The 25929-nt window shown below is 42.0% G+C and overlaps 2 protein-coding genes across 3 annotated transcripts; one reads left to right on the top strand and one right to left on the bottom strand.

Annotated features, from left to right (window-relative positions):
- The first annotated feature begins 7695 nt into the window (after positions 1–7695).
- LOC112886977 (uncharacterized protein At2g34160-like) lies at positions 7696–9258 on the top strand. Its single transcript, XM_025953041.1, has 5 exons — positions 7696–8193; positions 8315–8363; positions 8462–8524; positions 8614–8678; positions 8805–9258. The coding sequence occupies exons 1-5, from the start codon at positions 7900–7902 to the stop codon at positions 8901–8903; spliced, it is 570 nt and encodes a 189-aa protein (XP_025808826.1). The 5' UTR covers positions 7696–7899; the 3' UTR covers positions 8904–9258.
- A 2596-nt stretch (positions 9259–11854) lies between these two features.
- Positions 11855–24516, bottom strand: LOC112884594 (ubiquitin carboxyl-terminal hydrolase 12-like). 2 transcript variants are annotated; one of them, XM_025950030.1, is made up of 31 exons: positions 24317–24516; positions 24072–24156; positions 23766–23916; positions 23513–23670; positions 22248–22513; positions 21949–22167; positions 21774–21882; positions 21571–21686; positions 21288–21386; positions 20676–20785; positions 19556–19630; positions 18756–18834; positions 18499–18645; positions 18345–18425; positions 18142–18261; positions 17653–17775; positions 16904–16981; positions 16709–16797; positions 16512–16620; positions 16200–16268; positions 15999–16109; positions 15497–15552; positions 15226–15403; positions 15027–15128; positions 14875–14946; positions 14654–14719; positions 14413–14478; positions 14062–14262; positions 13076–13150; positions 12903–12989; positions 11855–12474 (listed from the first exon to the last, which is right to left on the bottom strand). In XM_025950030.1, the coding sequence occupies exons 1-31, from the start codon at positions 24344–24346 to the stop codon at positions 12433–12435; spliced, it is 3369 nt and encodes a 1122-aa protein (XP_025805815.1). In that variant the 5' UTR covers positions 24347–24516; the 3' UTR covers positions 11855–12432. The 2 variants fall into 2 exon arrangements, with proteins under 2 accessions (XP_025805815.1, XP_025805816.1); XM_025950031.1 differs by having other exon boundaries at positions 24072–24153; positions 24317–24346.
- Positions 24517–25929: the final 1413 nt, after the last annotated feature.

The raw sequence follows: 25929 nt of genomic DNA, 5'->3' as shown, positions 1-25929 counted from the left end.
CAAGCATAGTCGTCTCTGACTAGTCTTGTAGGCGAAACGAGTAGTCAAAGTAGTCACCAACGTGTCGCCAAGCATAGCCGTCTCCAAATAGTCTTGTAGGCGTAATGAGTAGTTGAAGTAGTCGCCAGCGTGTCACCAAGTATAGTCATCTCCGACTAGTCTTGTAGGAGAAATGAGTAGTCGAAGTAGTCGCCAGTGTGTCGTCGAGCGTTCTCGCGAAGTTGAAGTAGTCATGGGTGATTGTTGATGAAGCCAACTAGTCGGAGTTGAATCCAACTCGCCCAGCAGCATGGTCCAAGTCAGGTCCCCTACAAGGTAAATATAAAAGTATGTTGTAACTGATATACATGATATCATGTTGGGAGCAAATCCCAGCATTGTAAAATGCATGTAAATTTTTCGCGTTGTACTCATGCTGGGTCACATAATGTCCCCAAGTAGGTAGCCTATTATGTTATGCACCTGATCCCTGATTGCCATAAACCATGGCACAGGGAGTGTGGCTGCATGCACGCGTAGGAGCATAGGCGTACAGAAGAGTTGAGGTTTCACGAATTAAAGCGTACGCTACCCGGGTATTGTAGCAACCGTTGAGAGAAAATTAGAGCAGTCGGCATTGCGCAAAAAAAGAGAACGCTCATGGAGCGCACTTATAGAATGTAACCCGACCACCCGTATTGCAGGGTAGACTGTGCAGGAAATCGGGAACAGGCATGACATGGCATGTGAAGAGAATGCGCGTTGCGCGAAGAGAATGCGCGTTGCACAAAAAGTATCCAATCCTGTGAAGAACAAGTCGGGAAAGGTATAAGTGACTTAGCTTGATTCATGGACGATTGTTGACGAGCCGCAGTGGCCGTCGATGGAGCCGCAACGGTTTGTTGATAAAGCCGACTAGTTGGAGACGATTCCAACTAGTTGTTGACGGCGTGAAGCCCATTCCCGACTAGTTTTTTTTGCCGAAACAAGTAGTCGGAGTAGTTGAAACAAGCCCACTCGTGGATGATTGTTGACAAAACCGCAGCAGTCATCAACAAAATAGTTTGTTGATGAAGCCGACTAGTCGGTGTTGATCCCGACTAGTTGTTGACCGTGCAGAGCTAGTTGCCAAGTAGTTTAAGGCTCGTCCCCGACTTGTTTCTAGTCGAGACAAGTAGTCGAAGTAATCGTTGGCAACATAGATTTGTCGAAGTAGTCGTAGCCAGTGGCGGCAGCGTGTCGGCGCTGCAGTGCTATCTAAAGTCAAGTCGCGTCATCAGGGTTGGTGGCGACGACGCATCATTGTTGTGGCATGAGCTGAATTCGAGTTGATCACGAGTAGGAGCCGGGTTGCATCTAGACTCGCCCTCATGGTTTCCGATTAGATCGGAAGCCAAATTCCACCGAGATCATCGGCGAGGTCGTCAATGTCGTGGCAGGATGCTGGAGCAGATGTCGTCGGCTCCTTGGTTTCAGTGAGGTGGCTATTGAAGCCACCACGATTGTCGGCCATGCAGAACCAGTTACCGATGGCGAACGCCAGGCCCTCATTGAGCACAGCGTTGGTGAAATTGAATGATGCCATCAAGTTCTCCTGTGGATTCTCGATGAATGCCCCTACCTGATGCGGCAACTGTCGGTATTTTACCGGCACGTCCACCGAGGGATACCCCCGAGGTGGTGAGTTTGTAGGTAGGGTGTCGCCGAGATCAGGAACTCCAAGATGCAAGGAATATAAAGTTTAGATAGGTTTCGGCCGCTGAGAGTGTAATACCCTACGTCCTGTGTGGTTTGTATTGCCTTAGGTGGTGATTGGGTGATCTCCTGGGTGATTTGTTGCATGAGGCACGAGTTGTCCCTTATGCTTCTATTCGAGGAGGGTCCCTGTCCGCCCTTATATAGTTTGGGAGGATAGGGTTATATGGAAGTCCTAATCGGATAGGAGCCCAGAAGTCCTACCCGAGTACTTTTCGGGTAGTTTCCTACTGTATCCGACTAGTTTTACTGTTGTATGAGTAGTTCTACTATGCTATGAGTAGTTACAATTGGTGCAGGATGTAGGCCATGCCCCACCCCTTATCCTGTAAGATGTAGGCCATGTGCGCAGTCCCGTGGGCCTGGATCTGACAATGATGCACTACATGTATTCCTACAGCGTCTCCTTCTCCCCTTGCTTGTAGTTGTGGAAGTCATATGATGTCAACTCCTCTGACTTCAACCCTCAGAAACTGGTTAACAGCTTGGATTGCAACTAGCTCCATGAGTAGATATGACCCATCGGGATGTTGGCAAACCAGGGTTGCGCCAAGCCCTTTACGGCCATAACGAAGGCTTTCGCCTTGACTGCTAAGGCCCCCCCCCCGCCCCCCCGTTGGACTCCACGACAGCTTCTTATTTGAGTAAGAATTCCCTCAGGTCTATATCCCCATTGTATTGCGGTAGGATCACCGCATTGAAGCGATGTGGCCACAATACCCGTTCAAGTTCCGCTGCTAATGGCGTCCATGGTTCCTCATGTTTTCTCGACCTCCGGTGATGCTCCCTTCAGTCTCTATAGTATTCGTCTTCGGAACTTTCATCAAGATCATCTTCTATGCAAATGGTTATCTCCCTCGGCCTTACAACCTTGGAACAGACGCACTGTTGAGGCTGCCTTCGGGGTGGGCTCTCTGTTTGGATTGGATCCTCATCCTCCAGATGGCATAGCTCCAGCAGCCTCCTCTTCTCTTGTATCTATTGTTGCAGTAGTAGACAGCGCAACTCATCTTCTTGCAGTTGTCGGTATTGGTTCATGGCTTCGCCTTCAGCCCCTTCGGGTGCTTTGTCTTTTGATCTTGTTTGCATTTGGGATGTTGACGGTTGTGCCGCTCGAGCAGCCTGACACAATCTTGCTCTTTCTTTGGCCAACTTGGTTTCGATCCTTCGGTATGCCGTGATGTCTTCCGTCGGTACTCCCATCTCTTCAAGTTGGACCTCGAACTGTCCGTTCGCTAGATCTTCGACTTCCACCACTTCGTTGTTCTTCTGGTTTTGCTCTGGCACGAGGACAAGGACCTCTGCCTCACCGAAGTGCTGGAGCTCTTCTTCTTCGGTGCCATGCAGTGTGTTGGGACGAACCAAGGTGGGCGCCAAAACTGTTGGTGGAGGGTACCCTTCAGAATGAAGAAGCACCACAACAGCCCACGGAACGAACTCAGACGGCATGAATGAAGAAGAGAGACACCTACTGAATGGGACAATGATTCTCTATTCAACAGGGATCCATCCCATCAGTTATAATTATAGGGGCATTTATAGGAGGCGGTTCACCTACCATCATTTGTTATTAAACTTGAAGAAGGGTGAAAGTACTTATGGCACAAGTGTGCGTCGATGGGCTTAGCTACTTTGTTTCAGTGTTGAGCAATGGATATCGTTGGCTACTCACTACTGGGCTGGTAGTTTTCAATGGCTACAGAGCCTTAGTTTGAAAATTTGTTTTCGGGGGGGGGGGGGAGGGGGGGAGCCCAGTTTCACCTCCCCTGTGGTCCGCTGGTGGATCTAGGGATGATGTGGAATTCCCTTAAGATGACACCTTTGATCAGATGCTCCATTCTAGCCTGGTGCACCCCCAGTTGGTGTAACACCCAGTTAAAAAAAGAAAAAATGTGTTCATCACATCCATCTCTTGCTCTTCTCTCCGGTCGGCCCAGCCCAACTCTCTTGCCCTCTCTTTTCCATGCACGGCCCAAACTCCCCACTCAGCCCATGTTCTCGCGCCCCAGCCCAGCTTCCACCCAGCCCGACCCGCCTCCCCTTCTCTCTCTCTGCCACCGATAGGTGGACCCCACCTATCATTCCCCACCTCGAGCCGCTTCGGACATCACTCCTCCTCCGCGCCGCACGCCCCATTCGACTGTTGCCGCACCCGCTCGCCTTCCCCCTCCCTCTGCGCCTGCCATCAAGGCCCGTGATGAGCCGGCTGTTACTCCTTCCCCTTGCCTCCTTCCATTTCCTCTTAATCAAGGTTCCCCCTCCACTTGATTGCCATTGATGGCACCTGGCCACCTAGCTCCACCCCCTCCCCGACCAGCCACTCCGCCCCCTCCCTCGCCCTATAAAAGGAACCGAGCCCCGCTGTGCTCCCTACCTCTCTCTCTCCTCCCTACCGCGCCTCGCCCTCGCTCGCTCGCTCGCTCACTCACGCCGCCGCCATCCCAAGCTTCGGTCACGCCGTCGACCCACCGCTCTGCCGCGTCTTCATCGACCTCGATCGCCATCGGAGCTCCACATCGTGGTGGGCTTCACCGCCAGCCCCTTTTCCTCTCTCTCTCTCTCTCTCTCTCTCTCTCTCTCTCTCTCTCACTCACTCCCTTCCTCCCTCACGTGGGCGTGATTGCTTGCCAGAGCAACCGCGCCACCCTCACCGATGCGCACACCCTCTAGCCACCGCACCGTCGTCAAGAGCCCTCCTTCGAGTTTGCCATCACCCCTCTCTCTCCCAGCCCTAGCTACGCGCAAAACCAAGGCCCGGAGTGCCCTTTCGGCCAACTCCGGTGAACCCGCCTCCGCGCGCCACCACCGGACTGCCCTGCACCGCCAACCGTGTCGCCAAGCCCGTCCTAGGCCGCCCGGTCTTGATCACTCTCAGTCCTTTTACAAAAAGACCCCTACATTTCTAAGAAATCAACCCGCCATCCTGCGCAGTTCAAAAGTATTTACAAAATAGCCTATTTTCTTTTGTTTACGCCCCTATCCTTTCTAGTTTTTGCGCCCCCATCCTTAGACCCTTGTTTTACATAGTAGACCTTTTGTTTGTATGTGTAATTAAGTTTTAGCCCTCGGTTTCTTTAAGTTTAGCCTCTGAAAGCTTAGTTTCTTCGCAGTTAAGCCCCTGAACCTTGTTTTAGCCTTATCTTTAGTGTTTCTCATCCGTTTTCATCGATTCTTGCGTTCACATGATCCTTCCAATGTGCACAACAACTTCATCACCTTACTTTTCTCTGTTTGTACTATTTGTTGTGCTGTTTCTTATTTTGTTGTATGTTTTGCTTGTGTGATCGTGTAGACGATGTGCCATTCAAGGAAGGACAAGAGCAGCAGTTCGAGGAAGAGACACAACAGTTTGACGAGGAAGGCAAGTGGATCCAATAATAGCATGATAATACACTTTACTTTATTTCTATATTGCATAACTTGACAGGACACCTATTAAGGATTTACCTAGTCTTTTCACCCAAGCCTTGAACACCGGGTTTAATCTTTTTGTTGGATAGAAATGCTTAGTTGCTTAATTTTGGGATGGTGATGTCACAAACTTTTGAAAATGTTAATCATGATTCTATTTGTTGTTATACCTGGATAACTACAAGATTACTTTGTTTAAATGGAACATGGAGAACCACCCAAGAAAATAGTACAACCACAATTGTCACGTGGCCCTGACCCTAGCTGATTAATTAGTCATGTGGTTAACTGATAGCCTTACCAAAAGGGCAAGGAGGGGGTTGGTGTTGGAGTATACCCCGGTCCTCTTGGCGTAGTAGCCTTTGCTAAGGTACTGACCATTAGAGAGTGTTATGGACCACATCGCTACTGAAACTCTAGTGGGCTATTTAGTTTTCTGCGTGTCTTTGTAAAGGCTTGGTAGTGAAACCCTCATCACTCACCAAAGGAAGTGTTTAAGGGCCTTACAAATCTGGGCGATTTTGAGGAACACGAATTGTGGTAAAAGTGTACAACCTTTGCATAGTGAAAATTGATACATCAGCCGTGCTCACGGTTACAAGTGGCTTGGATCCTCACATAATAATTGAACTTAAAGAATAAATTAATCTGTGATTCCTTAGTTTTGTTATAATGTTGTTTCCTTTATGCTTAAGTGGGTTGGTATAAACTTATACCTAGTTAATAGGTGCTTGCTAATAAAATATAACTAACTAAAAATGCTAACCGTTCTAGCCTCTCTTTGATGGCCTTGCATACTCTCCCCCACTCACTGAGTACGAACCATAAGAGTACTCACACTTGCCTAAACTGTTGTTCAGAAGAGAATGTGGAAGTGGAGCACTTCAGCGACTTCGAGGATTCTAGGCTTGCGTCCACCAGTCAAGTACATGTGGAAGAAGCCATTGTTGCCGAGTTCATTTAGGCTATCAGTGGAACATTTAAAGACTTTTGTGTCTATTTATCGGAGTGTAATAAAGTTATTTACTCTCTTATTTATATTTTGAATATTACCTTTTAATATATTCACTTATGACGAAACTTGATCCTAGAGTACATATAAGATGCATCTGGTTCCTTCTTAAAATTAGGTGTGACAGTTAGCTGCTTTTGTGGAGATAGAAACCTATTCTGCTAGACATGGTATTAATATCTGTACAAATTTCTTTTCAAATCTACATATCATTTTGTAGTACTATGTAATAACATTGATATGACTCACTAATAAAATCGTCATATCTATGACTGACCATGGCATACATGTGACTTGCATTCAATTTTATCCGTTTGCACGAGAAAAGGAAAACTATTAAACTACTTTGTAGAAGTTGTTTACACAAAAAACACTTCAACAACAACTACTAATTGCAAATTATAGGAAATATTTTATTATATAGAGGACTTCAACCAAATGGTTTCAGGAAAACGTTTGTGATAACCATATATACAAATAAATGCATTTAAATAAAATCAAGTATGTTATATACGAAAGATGTTGTTTGCCACAAAGTCATTTCCAATAAAAAAACTTGACCTACGGGGTAAGACAGCCCCAGGCATTTTGCTAAGAAGAAGATCTTCTTACGTAGATCGAGAAAACTTTCGAACCCCTGCCCCATCTTTACACAGCGGCACCATAGCCTATGTGTTGGTGTCCATAGAAGAGAGGATTTTTTTAACCCTAACCTAAAATTTGCTCCCACTGGAAATCAAACCTATGACCTGAAGAGTGCTACTAGAGTCAGCTAACAATTCAGCTAGAGGGCCGTTCGCAAAGTCATTTCCAATGAGTATATGCATATAACATACTGTTTTTAAATAAAAGAAAAACATGTATAAAAACTACACTCTCCGTCCATCCTAAATTATAGTTTACTTTAGATTTGTCAAGCTGGATTCAATAGAACTAATTTGATGATGACAATGTTGGTGATTTATCTATAAACTTGGTAAAATTTAGTGAATTTGGCTTAGAATAAAGCTAACATCACATATATACAATTTAGAGTAGAAAGAGTACTATAGAATTTAGAAAAAATTATAGAAAAAACATATGTAAAATAATCTATCGCGTATAGTCTTTTGCCATATGAGTTTTGGCAACCTTTGTTCTAAGCATTTGTGATTGTTTTTTAATGCTACACTTCCATTCTTGACGTAACTATTCCCTAATACGATAAAGTTAGTATAGATTGCTATAATTTTCTATAAATTTGATCAAATATAAAAAATTTAACTTAAGACAAATCTAATACGATATCCAAAAAATATAAGAAGTACTAAAAAGATTGAGATATTCGAAGCTAGAAAAATTTTCATAAAGGCGTGAACAAACCTTTGTGTATATACTTTAAAAAAGTCATAATGAATAGTGGTACTCAACCTTTTTTACAGCTTGGCGAGTTTGCTGTTGTTGGAGTAATAACTAATTTTAATTTACCCACGTGTCACCCGCCGGTTGCTCCATGCATGCGCGGGCAGGAGTGGCGGGCGATTCTCGAAATAACCACCGGGGCAACCGCCAGCCCCGGGCAGCCGCGCGTCCGCGCGCAACCGCCGGCGCCACGCATCCCGGCGCTACATAATTCTGCACCGCCACCACCACCCCTCCCGCTCTCGATCTCGGCCTTCTCCGACGCACGCGGAACCGCCCGGCGACCGAATCGACCATTCCACACCACCCCCGGGAGAGCGAGCAAGTGAGCGGCGGACACCATGCAGGCGGTGCGCCCGGCGGCGGCGGAGGAGGAGGCCCATGCGCAGGCGCAGGAGCAGGCGGTGAGGGAGGAGGCCGCCGCCGAGGTGAAGAGGGAGGTGGCCAAGGCGCACGAGGAGGAGGAGGCGCCGGAGGAGAAAGAGGTGGCGGTGGTCGGGGAGGAGGCGGAGGCCGAGGGCGAGGGGGAGGTGGAGGCCGAGGCGGAGGGGGAGGCCGGGGCGTCGGCGAAGAAGAACCGCATCCAGGTGTCCACCAACAAGAAGCCGCTCTATTTCTACGTCAATCTCGCCAAGGTTCGTATAGTAAGATTAGCATTTTTGACTAAATTTTTTCAATTTGCATGTGTAATTATGAACATCTAAAGCAAGAGGTCTCTAAATTGAACTAACAGTCTGACATGAATGTTGGATGCAGAGGTACATGCAGAATTATGATGAGGTTGAACTCTCTGCTCTGGGGATGGGTAATAATCTATTCTCTAGAACTCCATCACCTTCCTCCTGCATTGTTCAAAGTTGACGGCGTTGGTTTTTTTTTTTCCTGTGGCGTCTTTGATTGCAGCCATTGGCACCGTTGTGACCGTCGCCGAGATCCTCAAGAACAATGGCCTCGCCACCGAGAAGAGTAAGGGGTCGCCATGGCTGTGATGATCCTCTGAAACACGAAACATTTTGCTTCGCACATGTTTCACAGTTTTTTCTTATCCTATTCAGAAATCCTGACATCAACCATTGGCACCAAAGACGAGTCTAAGGGTCGACTTGTCCGTAAAGCCAAGGTGAGATATGACTTTTGCTAACTGGTTCTTCATGACCACATTCTTCAGAAACCACTTTAGTTTCAGTCTGAGTATAATAAGTTGGCTCCTTTCTGAATTGAACATTTGTTCCTGCATTTGTTTCAGATCGAGATCCTGCTGTGCAAATCGGAGAACTTCAACAGCATCATGTCCAGCAAGAAGTCCGACCGCCCGAAATCCGCCGAGGAAGAGATCAAGGTGTGATCTGATGGACCGACTTCTCCAGGCCTCCTCCTCGCGTTCCTTTCCAGAGGTTGGCGCGGGTGATGACAACATGGATGGATGGGGCACCAGCCGCAGTCTGATTGAAGTACAAGTAATTAGGGTCTTAATTAGTCCTTTGTTGAGATGGATCACATCTTGTGAGATGAGCAAACCATGCAAGATGTGTTGCCAACGGCATCCGTTTGAGATGATGTAGAAGTCGATCAGAGGCTGGAAATGCTGTTCCTTACGTGTCCTCAATCATCAATTTGTGTGCCTTCACTATTATGTAAGCAAAGGCTAAAGTCTATGTACGTTGTGCTGGTGATTTTATTAATTTTTTCAGGAGGAGAAATGTTCCTTGTTAACTTAAAGCATAATGTAGTAATATAAAACAAGCCATAGTATTATGAAAAGATACGTTAACACTAGCAACTAAAGGTTCACACATACTGAAGTGCTGGTGGTGTGTTTACTCAAGGTTCCATAATATTAGCTCCTCGATATCATATTTGGTCGATTATATTTTTGTTGAAAATTTACTGTTTTATATAGTGGAAGGTCCATGTAAGTTTTAATCCTTTTAAATAGTTCCTTGTGTTATTTCAGCTAATAGTGATTTAAATGTGTTTTAGCTTTGCTTACTGGGATATATGTTCAACTTCAACTTTTCTTTTCTTTTTTTATGTGGAGCTACCAACTGCTTCACTGTTGACAAGAAGTATAAATCATCAAAGTCTAAGGTAAAAATAAGCTCTATTCATCATGCCCAAGGAAGAAAAACGATGTCTCGTAGACAAACAGAGCTTACCTCCTTCTGCCCTTTTACCTGACTGAAGCTATTTGAAGTCGAAAGCACGAGAGCGGTTACATGAATTCTACCGTACAGTTTTTTTTCCGGAATATATCACAACAATTTCACAAGAATGGAAGGTCCACTAGGATTTCAACTCATGTTTCTCCATTAGGTCCCGTTTGGATCCTTTCATTTTGAGGAATTGGAATCTATAGAGTAGGCTATTTGTCTTGGAATATGGCTTCCACAACTTTCCAAAGTATATATATAAGTTTATCTTAAATTCAAAGGGGTGGAGAATCTAAATTGATTTTATAGATTCTCATATTATATTCTAATGTATAATTTATAGCACACTCTTCGATTCGTTTTCCTATAGCAAAAGTGCAGTGCACAAGTATCTCTTTCATACGACCAAACAATTATATTAGCTTAATTAATTTATATCTAAATTATAATTATTAGAATGAAATTTAATTTCAAGGATCCAAACGGGGCCTTATGGAAATCCATTGGAATTTTCATTATTGCCCAAGATAGTGCGCTCACCAATGCACCAATCCACTGGATTTCAAATATCTTAGCTTGTTGCAAATTGGTAAATATTTTTAGAGTCGCCAATTTCACCTTAGTGGACATGTCATGGTAACAAATTTGTTGGTCGATCTTTCCTTAAAACCAGTGGAGGTGTCGCTGAACTTCTGACCGCAAAGACTAATTCAGGCTTAATTGGAGGTGGCATACTAGGAATTGATCCTAAGATATTACACGTGAAATATAATGAAAATTTTCGTTGGTTAGCCTCAAATTTGAGTTGTCCAATACCATAATTTTTTTGCTTAATTTGGAATGAAGGTGTTAGTTTTGTATTCACTTTGTAATAATTGGTGAAACCAAGTATTTTTCCTAAGAAATGCAGCAATGTTTATTTAAAAAAAAGGCCAGTAAAATTATGGATTTATCGTACATAGATAGTTAGAGCACCCTACAAGTGAAAGACAGATAATTAGAGCACCCTATGCGAGGAGGCTGGAAAACAAAATTATACTAGTCTTTACCTATATCTAAAGCACGCAACATTTCCAAATGAAATTTTGGGTATCATTAACAGATGGACTTGAATCATCTTAACTATTTCTAAAGCACACAAGAAATTTTGATCTGGTCCAACACTTATCACCAAGGGGTGGACCAAGATATATAATATGAACTGAACAATATTATACTATATTGTAACCTAAACAGACTCAAATATAATGAAAATATGGAAATATAATAAAATCTGGATCGAAGAAAACTAACCGTAGAAAGAAAATCAGCCACAACCCATACAGAATCGTCAACCGTGCGTTGCACAGGCATATTTGCCAGTGAGAATAAAAAGAATACAACACAAACCAACTACATATTCATTTCCAGTGAAGCCAATTGAACGTGCTAACAATATTCCCCGCAGAAAAAACACCATCCCAGGTAACGTAGTTAACCAGTTAGGGAGCATCTCTAAATGGGCAAATAATTTAAAGTCACACTTCATTTCATAAAAAAATTGACACATCCGTAGCATCTGACGGTAAAGTGGTACACTTTATCGCAAAAGTTGATGTACAAACTCATTCAAGTTTAATTCATGCAAAAAAAACAAATTTCAGGTGAATACGCACTAGCCTGAATTAGCCATCTCGTATGAAGTTTGAACCTCAACTTTTATGACAAGTATATCAAGATACAACTAGAAACATGCCAAGTTTTAATTTTTTTTCGGGGAATCCACTCCGTTTTTTCGGAGAAACAGATTCGAAACCCGGACAAAAGTTCTTTTTTTTTTCAACGGTAAGCTAGTAAGCTACCCCATCCGGGAAGGAGTAGGACGAGCATGGCAGTTTATCAACCATCCCATTCCTTTGTACAGGGGTACCAGGTTAAAACAACCCTACTGTCAACCGAGCCATTCGTTACACTGCATGGGCATAGACCCAAAGAAAACTGCCACAAAAGAAAACGAGCTTGTCACCATATGGCTGACACGTTCATTAGAGGTAAGTTTTCAAATATTCGACTGCATGCTTGTCTTTCAGTTCAAGATCTATCATGAACTTTCTAGTGTTCAATTTGCAAAAATGGGCAGGCAGAATTATTGGACCAAATGTATGTCGTGATTTTTTACAGTACGATCAGGTATTATCTGAGCGGATGCCAAGTTTGCCAACAAGACAGACTACGGTGAACTCAAAACTGTACTATCTGCGCAGTTATCATCTTACATTTCTAAACAACACGGAAAATTGGAACCAATACCAAACCCATTATACAATCTCTCCCATTGTTCCCCCAAGCTACAAGAGCGGCGCCAATTCAGCAATCAGTCTCTGGCTATAATCCTGTATACATGCCCCCTACCAAAATCTTTTTTTCTTATGTACTAGCTTTGCTCTACAAAATAAGCAAACACCTATCCTAGCAGGGGCCATCATACTCGACACGATGAAAAAACCAACACACATGCTTGGTTGCTCAGAAGCAAGATGGGAAAGCCTCGAAAAGAATACCCTTTGGCCAATCAACAACAGGAGTGATATCGATGGTTGACGCCATTGCTGAGTCATGTAGGCCTCGGCACACAAGTAGCACTTGATTCCTCTGCCATTTTCTTTCTGGGACCGTCTCTTAATAATCTTTGGCATACCGACTCAAATGAGGCCTTTGTTGGATGGAAGTCCAGATGAAGGTTTCTCAATTATAAATTTTCACAGGCTTCTCATAGGTGTGACGATTCTGCAGACAATGCAAATCAACACAGAAGAGTTACACTCTGCAAATGGCCATTGTAAAGGAATAATACCATAGGTCAGCCCAGGTTATTAGCACAGTACACGTTAACCATGGCAGTTCATGTGTGGATCCATTTTAATGCATGGCTATGTTTATTTAGTTATTTGCCCTCAGCCAAAGGTATGCAACATTTATACCAATTAATTGCTAGTGCAAAAACAGAAAAGCCACTCATGCTCAACAATATTCTAAATACCCAGCATCAAATCAATAGGTGGGCAAAAAGAATCAAGAAATAACACAAAAGCAGGTAAGCGCTGCAATGACAACAGCAAAGCAAGAAAGATGCACATAAACATGACCAGGAATGGAGTTCTAAGACACATCAAACATCTATTTAACTCATTTCACAACAGGATAGCATTGCCTACCTGATTGGCTGTGTAAGACCTTTTTGATGTTGTATCAGTGTGCTCCAAGCCAAGGTATTGTTCCCAAGCACCGTATACATCTCTCCTCTGTACAATGAAAAGAAAAGCATCATGTATTAACATGGTGGACAAGAGAAGATATGCATTTACGTAATGCTGAAGAAACCACTCGCCTGAAATCGTGCTGATACAACGTCAGTATCCTGGAGGTATTCCGGCCGGTTCATGGATATGAATGCAAGCTTCCACTGATCAAATAAATATTGTCAGGAATTCAGGAATAGAGAACCATAGGCAATGTTCAAAAAGCGCTAGGCGGTATCTAGGCGGTGACCCACCGCCTAGAGCCTAGGCGAGCCTAGGCGTTTCAAGACGTTTTTCTAGGCGTTAGCACATACACACATATACATATACATCTTGTTATACACATACATGCATCCCTAAAAGAAAAAGGAAAATAAGAAGCTGATGGGCCTAACTTTGGAAAAAGCCCATTAAAACAGCCCAACCCACCTCCCAGCCTCCCCTCTTATCCACTCACCGCTCCCTCAGTTCCTCGCTCACCCACCCGTCGCACCTGCTTCCTCTCCCTCCGCCGCCCGCCCACCCGCCCCTGCCTCCTCTCCCTCCGCCCGTTCGCCCACCCCTGCCTCCTCCTCCGCCCGCCCGCCCCTACCTCCTCTTCCTCCGCCAGCCCGCCCGCCCCTCCCTCCACTTCCTCCTCCGCCGCCAGCCCCTGCCTCCTCCGCCGCCACACGCCGTCCCTGCTGCCACCGCCTCCTCCCAGCCACGCCTATCCTCCGCCTACCCCCTTAGGCAAGGCGGCACCCCTCCGCCTAATGCATAAGCGCGCCTAGGCGAGCGCCTAGCAGCACCTTTTTGAACATTGACCATAGGGCAGTACAAACTGCTGTGAAGCGAATGTTATAATTTGCTAGAAATTCAGTACAAATCAGGTAACAAACTAAATACAGGGAAGACCCAGAAAGGGACTGGTGAGAACTGTATGATGTTACTGGACTTTGGGCTCATCAATCCCATGTTACATTAAGACGACAACAATGGCAAAACTTAGGATTAAAAAGCTATCCCACATACCAAGTTCTTTCATCTGGACAAATCAATTCAAGAAATAACAATGAACATAAAAGTAGATTACCTTGGAGAATTCCTCATCAGGAACTCTAAGTTTTCTCTGAATGCGCTCCATTACCTCGGCAGCAGTGTCACCTTCACGGACAACCATCAAAAAAGGATCTCCGAAATTCTGTATCTGCTGGTTCTGATTAGGGTCTTTCATGAAATGATAAACATGAATCAATCGATCATGTGGGCCAAGATTCTTCTCTTCCTCTGGGATCTGTTTCAGAATTGTTAGAAGCAAAGTCATGCATGACGACCTCACATATGTATTACATTTGAATATATATGTTTACATGAACAAAACTTAAATGTCAACAGATCAAAGGGTAACATCATTAATGACAGGAAAAGATGAAACAATACAAACCTCCTCAGCCCTTAGTGTCCAGTACTGATCGTTTATGTTCTCTATCTTCTCATGAGGCGGAAAGATCTGTGGAATAATTAAATCTTCCATAACAATGCCAAATTTAAGGAAAGATATAACACTAATTTAGAAAGTTCTTCAGAAACTCCAGAACATTGCATCGAAACAGAGCATACAGGAATCTTCATTGGGGAAATTTTTCACACAAACCATCTAAATTCACGAATGTAAATGCACGAACCTTGTAAATCTTGTGGTAAAATACTTCAAGCAAGCGGAGCTCAGCATCAGGGTTAGATAGTTCAACCTGTTGAGCATTAAAATGAGAATCGCGGTCATGCTTCAACCAAAAATAAGCATACCATAGCAATCCAATTAAAACCATCACATTCCAATTCAGTTAAAAGAGTTTTCAAGAGAAACAAATTAACTGGATAAACTGAAAGACAGATGAGTGATCACCTTGGTTTTCAAGTCAGTAATCACATCGCTGATGGTGCTATTTTTTGGAAGTCTTATGCTATGAACTACAACCTGACAAGTTCATGTGTCTCAGTGACATACTTCAGCAATAAATGATGAGCATAGGAACTACTGGCAAGCATGAGACAAACCTCATCTTTTGTTGCATGGTGGAATGCAACTTTAAGTGTTTTTAAACACTGCAATTCTGGCAGTGGAATGTCCAGAACCTCGTAATACAAGATATCAGAAGTCTGTGCAATGGAGCATAAAAACCAGAAAGTAGCACACATCAGTGTCATGTTAAGTATTTTCAAATGCAGCAATCTACTTAATGAAAGGAAATTTGACCTGATTATAATGGACAAGCATGTCCAGTAGATGTTCTACTCCCCGGTATCTGATAGGCTGCGGTTTAGGTTGTTGAGAATAACAATTGTGAGATGTAAGCCGAATTTTTGATGGATCATCCAAGCCAAGTTGATGCGCAACTCTCTCAACAACATCATCATAAGTATGAAGCTTTGACCTAAGTGAAGACAAGAAACACATATGTGTAAGTTGATCAAAACAATAGTTCAAATATAAAATCAGTTTATCAGTTTGATTTACAATCCCTTACAATTCCAAAGAAAAATCATCATCCTTTGGTTTGTCCAGACACCGAAAGTGCACAACCTATAGTGCAAACAACACAAGTTACAAGTGAGCTGCGTTTGAGGGGGGAAGTTACAAGTGAGCTCAGTAACAGTAAATTGTTCGCAGTAAATTGTTCGAACTTCACAAAATAGCAAGCATAATTATGTTTTCATAATAAAACAAACAAGAACCAGATATACTCTTGTATAGCAACACATGACAAACTATTTTACAAAGATTATGTGCATGCAAACAAGTCGAGCTAATTTGGTTTTTGGTCCTCCAAATATGCTACTTTGATGTTGGGATGGAAGCTCATGCTCATCACAAATACATAATTAAATTAAATGGAGAGTCATTTACAAGAACAACTAGGAGGCAAAAATAATATACAAGACCCAACATTACAAAGAATCAAGCTTTTCATGTAAGACTGAGTGAAGTTCGGGTTTTATCCTGGATAAATGCAGGATACCAAAGTATACCTGCCTATTGTGAACATACTCCAAGAATGAAGGAACATCTGGATAGCGCACTTGGGTATCACCATCAGGAACAGGAGCCTTTTGGAAACAGATGATGTCTCCATCTTCAAGCTAAAGCATGATAAAACAAATTCAGAGAAATCAATGAATGCCTCTGTTAACTACAAAAAATGTATCTAAAAGAAGAAAAACTTTGCAAACCTGGCTCGAACGGAAAGTTAGTTTCTTGTCAATATGTTCACACATCACATTTGGCTCAAACTTAATTTCCTGCAGAATAAGAATGTCAAAGCCTCAGAAAATTCATCTTGCGAAGAGCACCACGACAGCATTACTAAATACTAAGTGCATAACATTAAGCTCCATTAACATTAACTATTGAGCAAGGTACACTTGAAGAATCAAGGACTTGAACAGAACTGTATGAGCACAAGGAGCACATGGTAGAACATGCAAACTACAAATTTGAATATTTGTGTAATCTATAGAAATAAATACAGAATTGTGAATCACCTCATATAGCTCAATTTCTTCACTTGGAGAAAATCCAGCCATTTCATTTAGTTTTGTCAATATTTCGGATGGCTTTCCAAGAGCCTTCACGAAAAGTCTACCGACAAAACTGTATTACAGACCAAGGTCACCAGGTGAGTCATCTGTAATATTTTTCAACACAATGATTGACAAATAGATTAACAAGAAACATATACCGAAGCTCTTCCTTCTCAGCATTATAAAGCTTGAAGAAAAGTAGTATGTCTTCTTTGCTCTTCTCTGGTGGACGAATTGGACATAACTCCTATAGTAGTAAATAGGCATGATCATGCATCTCAAATCTGGAATGCATAATAAAGAGAGAAATAGGAGACAGAGAAACAAAATACTGCAATCGCTTATGGTATTACCGGTCCAAGTTCAACTTCCAGAAACAGCTTCAGCTCAGCATTATGTGCCTTATTTGAGACTTCCCTAAGCTGCCCAACCTGTGCAACAAAAATGATGAATTAAAATCACAAATGAATTAATACAAGTCAAAGAAGAATTAAAACAAGTCAAAGAAGTACTCCCTCTATTCCAAATTATAGGTCGTTTTAGCTTTTCTAGATGCGTAATGTTTATCTAGATAGTGTATATCTAGATGCATAGCAAAATCTATATGTTTAGAAAAGCCAAAACAACCAATAATTTGGAACGGAGGGAGTAAAAGGCTAAGATATGATGCATCTAATTTTTCAATATTTCTGAACATTCTCTGACAAATACATCCTTATAGTCTAATGCAAAAATTCTAGTATTCTACAGTCATGCAATTCAACCAAACTGATAGAACATGAGTTCAAATAAACTAATGGTGCATGTTACATGTAAGCAAATCTCAAGCGTTATGAAATGCACACAACTTCACTTCTCCCAGATTGCAAGAGATATGTGAAGATCGAACTTGCAGGTGATACCGTAAAATAAAATATTAACCTTTTTACATCATATATTGGCAAAATAGAACAAAAAAGAAAGGATCAATCAAGCAAATAACAATAAAACTTGAACAGAAGTTAAGAGGTGAGGACTTTACTAATGATGAACCAAATAGTGTTCCACTTATTCAAGTACTTGAACGATCATTAGTGTGAACTTCTAAAAGTTATTGACTCACTGATTGTGCTTCCTCATGGGGTGTTAGCGGACGATTTGGCCGGTATGTATGGTTCTGCCTCTTAGCCCACAACCAGAAGCGCTGAAACTGTAGAGGGATGCCATATTCCTTTGCAACTTCCTCCTGTTAAACAGATCATTAGAAAAACAAATGAGACTAAATTCAAGTCCAAGCATAATTATTATATTATATTATATCGGAAACTATAGCTTTAATGCAGATTATAGAGCACACCTAGAAAATTAAAGAAATCTGGAATGAGAGATGGAATGTTCAGAAATCAGCCAGACCATAAAGCAGTGCACTGCTTAGTTCCTGGTAGTTAAATTATAATAGAAAATAAGGCTGTGTTTGGAGGGGCTTGAAACTGAGTTCAAAACCGCCACAAATGTAGCAGCTCGATCCCTTGCAAATAGGCCAGTAATATCCAAAAATCTTATCTTTGAAACCTTGATATTTAAAAACAGGTAGAGTTTTCTGGATCATTACCTTGAATGAAGTAAAAGGCAACTGCTTCTGAATGCGGAAGCTGCGAACTTTTTCATGGTCCACCAAGTCAAAATATATATTCTTACCAATCTGATCATTTAAATCTTCATCTCGAGCAATCTATGTTCATTTTTTACAAACAAAGATCTATCAAGAAAAGTTACCAAGAGAGAGAAGCTGGTATGACTGAAACAAGACCAGACCTTTATGATAGTGTAGAGGTGTGCTTCAGCCTTCTCCTTTTTCTTGTGTTCTTTCTCTTCTTGTTCTTTCTTCAACCTTATCTGTAAAAACACAGTTGAATCGGTCATTATCTTCAAAAAAAGGGGGGAGGGAGGGTATACCCAAACTACTTACCCGTAAATGCTCCGCAATATCCTTCTCATCAACATTACACATAATTTTCTCCTTGTCACTCTCACGAATATAAACAAGCATGTAGGCATTTGAATACTTTGTGAATTTGAATGGCGTGTTATTGAAACCAGGATTTATTTGAGGCAACTGTTTCATGCAAAGAAGAAAAAATAATAAGCAAGATGAGGGAAGTTACTATAACAAGTCAACAAGTAACTGTATTGTATTGAATTAACAGTTTTCAAAAAGAATGTTACCTCTTCCTCACCCCCATACTGCTCTTCAAGTGCCTTTTTAGTATCTTCTTTTGTGACCCGCTCATCATCGAATTTGTACCTGAAAAGTGAGTATCCAACCAGAAAAATTCATAAAGCATGACACTTGCAAAAGATTTCAAAAAATATAGTAACTGGATGATGTTGTGGTGTGCATAAGCAAAGAAAGCGATTCCATGTCCCATCTGGTTAAATAAGAAATTGTTGTGAAAGGCTATTCAACACTCCAAACTGTCAACCTACATTAAGGCTGATAGAAGATACTGATAAAGCTAACCAACAGATTCAGAGGATTGCATATTGACAACATGGTGATGAGGCCAGAAATTGTTGTGAAAGGCTATTCAACACTCTGAACTGTCAACCTACAGTAAGGCTTATAGAAGATACTGATAAAGCTAACCAACAGATTCAAAGGATTGCATATTGACACAAGACGGTGGTGAAGCCAGAAATGAGTAGACTGAACTTATGAGCGGAGGAGCATGAAACTCTCACATATATATCAGGCCCAACCATTCTAGGCCCCTATACGTTGTATATGTAACGACATCAAGTCTAATTGCCCTATACGTTGTATATGTAACAACATCAAGTCTAATTGAGATTATCTTCCCACCAATCATTCCAAGGTAACAGGAACACGAGGCATTTTCAGAACTAAATAGTCACAATTATATGTTCTCAAGCTTAATGTCGGACCATGGTCAAATAGCGGTTCATGGCCTAAAATAAAACATACAGTACCATAAAACAGCAGAACCCATGAGATGAAAACGCACCACTGATCTGAGAGAGTCGGCCGAATGAAAGCATAATAGTGACCACCATGTACTCCTCCACTATGAACAAGAACACTGAACAAAACATAGGCAACATCAGCACTGGAAAAAATGGATCATGTCTGTGTGAGCACTATCATAAGAAAAAAATTAATAATGTGCTCATATTAACAGTCAACACAAGGAAGAGAACTTTAAATTTGCACATTTTCTAACAGAGCTTCACAATATAGGGCAGAGGAACAATATTTTCTTCTCGAACACACAGGAGAGCTGAGTATCTTTGTAATAATGAGGCAAAAGAACAATAATGAATACATACAATTTATTTACCAATTTCTACATTCAGATTCTTGTCTATTCCACAAGACAAGGTATCAGCATCTAGAGTAGGAAGGAAAAAATCAGTTTGAGCCACTGTATCAGTTACAGTTTCAACATTTGCCATTGCTTTTGTTATATTTAGACTCGTGCCACCATTGTAGGAAACTTGTTTGGTTTTATGCCACTGCCATACCTATTTTAGTGGCAAAACATTTTCGATTTATGCCACTCGAAGAGGTACGGTAGTGGCATAAACGGAACAAGTTTTACACAGTGGTGGCATCAGTCTAAATATTATAAAAGCAGTGGAAAATATCGAAACAGTAATTGACATTGTGCCACAAACCTACTTCTCCAGTAACAAAAGGGACACCTTTTCAACAAGTGCTACCCAGTTCTACATACATGGATTAGATTTCTTATGTATAGCTGCTGTGCCTATATAAAACCATTCATAGAATTGGAACAACACAGTTCTACTTTCCTAACCATGTTTCTTGTGTTGTTTCTGTCATCAAGGAAGAGTTGCACCAGTGGTCCTTCGCTGGGGCTCGAGGAGTGTCACATCTCCTCGCCCTAGGACCTCCGGTGGTCTAAGTGCTAGTTCTTAGTTCTTGTTGGTCAGGTCCCATCTTTTAGTGTTTTTGTAATAGCATTCAGGGATTCTTTGTTTGGGTATGGTACAGGCCCTTAACTGTACCACCTGGGGTTCTTACCCTCTTTTCTTCTTAATATATTGATGCGCAGCTCTCCTGTGCTTTCGAGGAAAAAAAACAACATATGATAAATAAATTACCTGTGAAGCGTATAAAGGTTTCTAATACTTCGATCTGCATCTGGTGAGAGATATTTTCCATCGTCTCTATCAAGATCAAGTTGCAGCGGGAATTCATAACGATCATTAATCTGCAGAAGCAGGTTCATAAAAGGTTCAGGAGCCCAAAAAATTACAAAAAAAAACTAGGTTTACCAATGCATAGTTAGCCCCATTGTGTTGTTCTCAGTTCAAAGACATAGCAAGTAACAGTGACTGCCAAGTACTTCATGACATAGGAGTCACAGATGTGATCACATTACTTTTACGCAAATTCTTGCCAACCTTTAGAGAACCGTTCCGTGTAATTCGAAAGAAATTACGCCAGCCTTGCAAATATCTAAAACAATACTGCATGTAACTTGAAATAAGCAAAATCGATACCAGTGCACGAATGGGACAGGTTCAGAAATCTCAAAAATCATGTCTGTTTTTCATCAGTCTAAAGCCTTACAGTTTGGTCAATGCCAAACCCTCGGATCCAGACGCATACCATGATAACCAGCATTTTGTTAAGAATATACTTGAAACAGTCATAAACATTTAAAATAAGTGATATATCATTTTAACAGTGACATTTAGCACAGTTCTAACCTTAACCATTGTATCTCGCATGTAATCATATTCAAAACGCTTCAGTTGAAGTTGCAAAACAGGAGGGAAATCAAGGAAGAGCACACCTTTCTTTGCATCCTGAAAATGAAAAGAAGATTTAAAATTAAGGTACAAGTATAATAACAAAAAGGTCAGAAAAAGATAATCATCACATAAACTTCCATCATATAATTGAAATGCCTAAAACTTTCCTAAAACTCTGAAAATCGTGTAATTAGTATTGAGCTACAAAGCAATGCACTGAACAGGATTAGTGGGGGACCTGTAAGCCATATTGCTCAGCATGATATTTGTTATCACCCTCTAGACGCTCCACTTCCACATATTTATCAAATGATGCATAAACATCACGACAACCTTTCACATCAAGCTGTAAATCTGCAAGCCCATGACATAAGCAATTATTATATCATAGATTAATGTATATGGTTTTCATGCAAGTATAATTAAAAGGACAAGGCCTACCATAAAATGATTCTTTTCTGCTAGATTTGTAGTCCACATTAATGCACTCAATGTAATTAATGTGGTGGCCTTCAAATAATTGTTCAATTGTTCCCTCCACAACAGTTCCCTGTGGGGAAAGCAAAGTTAATAAAAAAGTAATCGCCGTATTGCAACTCATTATTGTCATATTTACCTTCATCTTATCTTCAAGTTTCTCGCAAAGAACTCTGTTGAGCTCTTGCACATCATGCTGCATGAAAGAATCATAAGTATCCCATCCAAAGGATTTGGTCAACTCTTTCGTCGCTACACTGTTATCACTATACTGGAGCTTGTAAAAAAGGCTCTGCAAGGCTAGAGGAATACTCCCAGATGGCATGTCATTCTCAGTTGTTGGCATATGATATACAGCCTAAGAAAACAGTTAAATAAATTAGTTTGATATTCGGACACTTAGAGAAACATGTGGGATAGGACAATGCTTGATCTCACCTTCCTAAAGTATGGTATATGGTACAACGTTTGCAGGAGAGAGTTCATATAACAGGTAGCACCTTGATTCTTGAGACCTACATAACCTGTCTCCTTTTTCGAGTCGTAAGTCCAATAATCAACCATTCTTCGGACAGCAACCTCAGCTTCTACAACAACAGTGTCATTCACAAGATAGCCCCTGCTTGGGTCATACAGGTCACTCAAAGGCATAAATGATGTGAAACCCCAGTCGCTCTCACGTGCATTAAATTGGTGCTGGGTATCTGCCAAAAATGGAACCAACATATATATTCAACCAAACGAAATATTGCAAAAATACTGGAAAACTAAAATGCAACCAAAGTAAAACGGAAATCAAACCCATGTAAGACAATAATGTTAATATCTATACATCTCTTAATAGATTATTAGCGACTGAACTGAAGGTTAGGGCTTCAAGCAACTTTGAGTTGGCAACTGAGCAGAAAAGTTCAAAGTAAGAACCAAAACTGTTGGGAGTTACTGGGAAAATGTAAATAAGCATAACTGCAACCAATGCAGTTTAAAAAAAAAGTATTTCGAGGCTGACATGTGGGCCCTGTACTCCTGTCCACACATGTCAGTATGACATCCGTTGGCAATTTTCAAACTGCATGATTTGCAGAAGCATTTATACAGAGTTCTATTAATCTGAATGAATCATTATTCAAAATATTCTATCATGCATTATAACAACGATCAACTATGTATGTGCTTAATGATCTACATTGATCCTAACAAAAGCCACACTCAACAATATTGACACAACTATTTATATAGAAATAAAAGTCAAAAAAACATTTACAACCAACAGAATAGTTACATTTTTCAAAACAGACAACCAACGCAGTAACCCTAGGGATGGACACGGCTTTTTCAGATGGTCCACGCTCCCAATAGTTGTCTATCATTTTGCATATTAGTTGTCATTAGTTATGGCAAATAGCCTGTGCATTTCATTTCCAGTTATAACCTCATGCAAGCAGGGGGGATTTTTGACTCACTACATACACCCACACAACCTAGGCATGTGATGCGTTCGCCTTCAGTTGCACTACCAAAATTTGCAGCAGCCTACATGCTATCATGATAGAAGTTTGACATTTGTCAATGATCAAATAGCTGCCAAAGGTCTCATCGTGTTCCAGCTTGGTTCAATACATGCAAGCTATAGCCCCTCAAAACATTCCATGATGGAATGCCATTCATAAGATGCGGGCAAAAATAAATGACGAAATAGATACCTTTCCGTATCGTATACTTGGGATGGATCTGGTTCACAACAGCCAAGCTGAACTGAGCATACCGGCTCCACCCATATGGGAGGTTCCCCGAATCCGCGACATCCAAATACATTGAGAAGTGATCCACATTGTTCCCCTTGGGGAAAATCAGCACACGCCTGCAAGCAAAAAAGTGGCACTACGATCAAAACCCCCAAGACCTTTTACCCATGTTTCCAGCAGCAGTTACAGTGGCAAGAGATCCCAGGCTCACCATTTGTACCCTCCGACGACAAACACGTCGGAGTAGTGCTTCTTAGTGTTGAGCCGGCTGAAGCTCTCAATCGTCCAGGTGAAGCGCGACGTCTGCGGGTCCTCTGCCGGCTGGCTCTCCGCGGTGTTGGCGGTCTCCGTCTGCGCAACGACTAGCAGCAGCAACCACAGTAGAAACCACCACGTGTGAGATAAGATGAGATCAACCGCGAACTAGAAACACATAAACCCAGCAACCCCAGGAACACACGCAAGGACAGACAGAAGGCGGGAGGGTAGCGAATCGCGAGGCGGCCCTGGTCCTCACCTTCCATGGGCTGCGGGGCGGGCTCGGGGCCCGCGACGGGGAGCTCCTGGTGCGGCACAAGCATCTCCTCGTCCTCTTGCTGCTGCTGCGGTAGCCGGAACAGCGGAGGCGTCAGATCCGGCGCGGCGCGTGAACCCTAGAGCAAAACCAAGCCCTACCCGATCGGCGCCGGGACCGGGGCCGGCGAGGGGGGCGAGCCGCCGAGATCGGGGCAGGCGGGCGGAGTGAAGGGGGGCAGCACGTACCTCGAGAGGGGGCGGCGTCATCATAGTCATGGGGTCGTCGTCACCGGCGACTGCGGTGGACTTGCGGGAGGGCGGCCGCCAGGCGGCGGCGGCGGCGGGAAGAGGAGGCGGAGGGGGTCAGGGGGTCGGGGGCGGATGCGAGGCGAGGGGAAGTTGCTGATGCGGGGAGGGGGAGCAGAGGTCGGTCGCGTGCTGTCGGAGGGCGATTTGGGGATTTTGCTGGGTCCAGCAGGGCAAGGAGGAGGACAGGGCTCGGAGTGTTTGGGACTTGGGAATTCGGAGCTCTCTCGCCTTCTCCCCAACGAAGTCCACAAACACTACCACACCCTACCTTACTCGTTTAGGACTCAATGGTAGTAGATCAATTTTGCATTGTGTTTTCGTAACATTGTTATCTAGTACATTCTTTTACGGATTGTCATGATATATTTATTTCGAATAATTGGTAGATGCAAACCTACTAGATTAGTTGCCGTATGTGGTTAAATATTTTTTCCATATAAAATAGAAGCAGCCAGTGCAACTATTATTATTCTGTTACTTTTCAATGGCCAGAGGGTATCAGATGTGCAATAGACACTTCCCTTTATACTCATCTTATATGATCATAGAGCATATGCTATGGGTTCCTAGTACCATATGAACCGTATTCATGGGCCCAGATATACATGTTTCTTGTGTACGACATGGTACTTTGGGGACATATTAAGGATGTGCGACTAGAAATTATCTTATCATACTTTCGAACATTTTTTCTATTCTTTATTGAATATTTTTCTTTTGCTAAACCATCAGAAGAATATACAATAAAAGAAAATGTTTAACGAGGAAAAAAAGAAAAATACCCCAATAAAGGGTGAAGTGAGATTCCTTCTATTGTTTGATTTACATGCAAGTGGAAATATGAACACATTGGTTAGTGATGATTAGATGCAAAAATATTATTTTGTACCAATTGGAGGGTGTAGTCTCTAGCGCAAAAACATTTTAATGAGCACATTGATTAGTGGTTGTTACCTGCCATCTTTAGGTGCTTGGAGTTTTAGTTAGTCATTATATGCTAGAATTATTTTTAAGAATAGCATGTATTGCCCAACAACCTCCTTTCACCCATAAATATTCCATTTGAAGAATTAATGTGACCTCTTGTTATCCTATTATGCCTGACCATGATGACTATGCCAAAAATGGACCAAAGGTGAGAAGTGCATCGCAATACACATTGTATGTAGCCATCAGGCTAAGGATATACTATAGTCTGATTGAGTTTACTGATAAAGGTTTATTTCAATATCAATATAGGGACACTAAGTAATTTTAGAAAAGATATTTCCTGTTATTAGTACATATGTAATTAGTATTCTAGCTCATGCATTATGTATTCGGATGCCAAAATAAACATCATGAGTTGCAATGTTTTGTATATGTTTTAACTATGACATTTTTATATAATCCTAGTTTACCATGAAATAGGCATTAACATTTGCATCCACTATATGTATCATATGAAGACTTGTATCCATTGACTAGATATACATACTTCTTGTGTGCAAGGTGTTTCTTGCGGGACATATATTGTACATTGTATATGCGACTTGAAGTCTTCTTATTGC

The sequence above is a fragment of the Panicum hallii genome, chromosome 3, assembly GCF_002211085.1.
Source record: "Panicum hallii strain FIL2 chromosome 3, PHallii_v3.1, whole genome shotgun sequence".
NCBI classification, from domain to species: Eukaryota; Viridiplantae; Streptophyta; class Magnoliopsida; order Poales; family Poaceae; genus Panicum; species Panicum hallii.
The sequence above is the reverse complement of the archived record's forward strand: the minus strand, read 5'-3'. Positions and strand labels throughout refer to the sequence as shown.

Coding starts and splice junctions, on each gene's coding strand:
- LOC112886977 (XM_025953041.1), top strand. CDS start 7,900: ATGCAGGCGGTGCGCCCGGCGGCGGCGGAGGAGGAGGCCCATGCGCAG. Junction 8,364..8,461: donor ACTCTCTGCTCTGGGGATGG/GTAATAATCTAT, acceptor CTTTGATTGCAG/CCATTGGCACCGTTGTGACC. Junction 8,679..8,804: donor GACTTGTCCGTAAAGCCAAG/GTGAGATATGAC, acceptor CATTTGTTTCAG/ATCGAGATCCTGCTGTGCAA.
- LOC112884594 (XM_025950030.1), bottom strand. CDS start 24,346: ATGACTATGATGACGCCGCCCCCTCTCGAG. Junction 20,786..21,287: donor TGCGAGATACAATGGTTAAG/GTTAGAACTGTG, acceptor CTGCTTCTGCAG/ATTAATGATCGTTATGAATT. Junction 14,720..14,874: donor TTACTGACTTGAAAACCAAG/GTGATCACTCAT, acceptor AATGCTCAACAG/GTTGAACTATCTAACCCTGA.